General features: G+C 34.6%; 1 protein-coding gene across 1 annotated transcript in view; it reads right to left on the bottom strand.

The window, feature by feature from the left end:
* The window catches only part of fat4 (FAT atypical cadherin 4), a 132,464-nt gene that overhangs the window by 47,292 nt on the left and 82,246 nt on the right, over positions 1–2,926 (bottom strand). The window contains 1 exon segment of the mRNA XM_016518309.1: positions 855–1,205. Coding sequence (XP_016373795.1) covers positions 855–1,205 — 351 coding nt within the window.

Below are 2,926 nucleotides of genomic sequence, written 5' to 3'. Positions count from 1 at the left end.
GAATTAAAGTACTAAAAAGGAATCATAATTGTATATATTTTATACATTTTTATAAATACAAAAAGTATTAAAAGGATTTTAATCTAATTAACATATTACACAAAAATATTAGGTAAAATTATGTATTTTTATGTCCATTAGAGCAGGGTTTCCCAAACTGAGGTTTGCGAGTTGATAAAAAAAAAAACTAATAATTAATTAAATAATAAATTAATTAAAATTAAAAATTTTAAATTCAAAAATAAAATACAACAAAATATTTACATAATAAAATAAAATAACAAAATAATAAAACTTGTAACCGTGAATGAAACTGTGGTTTGAAAGTTGAAAAAACAACTAATAATTAAATAATAAAAAATAAAATTAAAATAAATAATTTTAAAATAAAAATTTAAATAAAATTAAAAATATAAAATACAACCAAATATTTACATAATAAAATAACAAAATAATAAAACTTGTAACTGTGAATGAAACTGGGGTTTGAAAGTTAATGAAAAACTAATAATAAAAAATAAAAAAAAGTAAAATAAATAAATAAAAATACAACAAAATATTTACATAATAAAATAATAAAAAATAACAAAACGTGTAACCATGAATGTATAGTGTGTATATGTGTATATATATTATAATATTAAAACACTTGTACCTATAAATGTGTTGTTTGATTACTGAAAAAGTAACTCAATCTCAGGGGAGTTTCAAGTAAATATTTTAGGCTTGTATTGTGTTATTCAGACCATAAACACACGTGTAATATCAGGTTTTGATGAAATGAAATGCGAACAGCTCAGTCGGATCTCAGCATTCATACAGTGAATCATGAGTGAGATCTCCGAGGTGTTTACCGTCGTCGGTGTCTGTGGCGCTCACACTCAGGACGGTCGCTCCGGGACTCACGCTCTCCAGGACCGAGCCGCTGTAGACCGAGCTGCTGAAGCGCGGCGGGTTATCGTTCATATCCAGCAGGTTGAAGTAGACTCGTACGGAGCTGGACAGACCTCCTCCGTCCCGGGCCTGCGCCGTCAGGATGAAGTGCTGCTGAGACTCGAAGTCCAGCGGATGGGTGACGCTGAAGACGCCGGTGACGGGGTTCAGGAGGAAGGTGGAGTCTTCCTCATCCTCCTCGATGGAGTACGTGATCTCACCGTTTGATCCCGAGTCCGAGTCACTGGCCAGAATCGCCGCCACGATCGAACCTCGATGGAAAACCACCACAGAAAATGAGTGATTATGCAACAATATTCACTGACCAATCACAATCAAGCATTCCAGAGATGTTTCTGTGTTTTCCTTTGCTCATCATTGCACCTCATAGAGAAGATTAACCTGTAGTTTTGGCACAATTTGCTTCTCTGATTGGTGGAGAGTTCTCTGCAGAATCATGGGTAATGTAGTTTTCACCAGGAGTTCTGCTGTTAAACTATGAGTTGAAATAATGTGGTCTGACGGCTTTAACAAAAGCATTTACCATCGATTAACGACCTCAGAGCTAAAAAAAAAGAGGCTAAAAATCAATTCCCCGATGGAGAAAATTAATGGGACTTTTACTTCTGGAACTGACTGTTGCACTATTTTCTTGAGACTCTCTGATTGGTGGAGAGTTCTCTGAAGAATCATGGGTAATGTAGTTTTTCGCTGTTAAATAATGATGACTGATGGCTTCAACGAAAGAAAATACCATCAATTAACGATCACAGCAGGTTTCTCTTTGACAACTAAAAATGAACTAAAACTGGAAAAAAAAAATACAAATGAATATTAGTAATATAACTAATATTTAATCAATAACTAAAACTGAAATAAAATAAATGATTATTACTAAATAGTAATATTTAATTTAAACTAATAAAAATAGCAAAAGCACCTAACAAAATTAAACAAAAAATTACTAAAAACTGTAGTAGTATATAAATAATACTAAAATAAATGATGTGAAAAATATATGTGGTTGTGTATAATCATCTCCTAGGAAGACTAGACTGATAGAACCAGAGCCTGCTCGGGGCAGGACCCAATCAGACACGCTTGGCAGGGGCTCCCACGCCACCAGGTGACCTACTAAGGGAACCGGTGTCTCGAGACTGGCCTCTGGTGCACTTAGGTCGGTGCCCTGAAGCGGCAGACCAGCAGGGAACGACCGAATGACTGAGAGAAGCGCTCGCCGAAGACCGCTCGCCGAAGACCGCTGCGCCCTGAAGCACCGTAGGTGGCAGGGTTGGCAGATCGATCTCCTGAGAGCACTGAGGAGAGACGGCCACCGTATAATGAGGTGTACACCGCTCTTCCCCAGAGGGGGCTGGCCCTCAGAAGTCCTGGTCCTTAGGCATCAGGACATTTTAGCTGAAGACTATCCAGTGGGAATGACGGTCCACAGATCCGCCTTCCGCTAGAAGAGAAACGAAATAAAATAAAATATAAATATTAGAATTTGAGAAAATTAGAAATGTTACATACTAAAATTCATTTAAGTTGAAGCATTAAAATTACTAACTGGAAATAAATAATAAATTAATATCAATTAATATAACTAAATAGTAACATTTAATAGTAATATTTAATAATAAAAAAAAACTAAAAATAATAAAAATGTCAGAACCACAACAAAATGACAAGATAATTTAATAATTTAAAATGATTTAAATTATAATAATTGATAATTATAACTGAAAATACACAATTAAAAACTAATTTAAAATATTCAAAGTTAAAAATGAACCAGAAGCGACTCTGTATGAAATAACATTCTAGTAGTGTATTAATATGTTATTCAGAATTGAGCCTCTGAATTGTAATGCAGTAAATTCTCTTTTAAAAACTGTTAGTGAAGTGACATGTGGCCAAGTATGGTGACCCATACTCGGAATTAGTGCTCTGCATTTATCCCATCCAAAGTGCACACACACCGCAGTGAACACAC

This window comes from Sinocyclocheilus rhinocerous, unplaced genomic scaffold (assembly GCF_001515625.1).
Source record: "Sinocyclocheilus rhinocerous isolate Xijiao unplaced genomic scaffold, SAMN03320098_v1.1 scaffold1439, whole genome shotgun sequence".
In the NCBI taxonomy this organism is placed as follows: domain Eukaryota; kingdom Metazoa; phylum Chordata; class Actinopteri; order Cypriniformes; family Cyprinidae; genus Sinocyclocheilus; species Sinocyclocheilus rhinocerous.
Note: the sequence above shows the minus strand (reverse complement) of the source record. Positions and strands in the feature narration are given on the sequence as shown.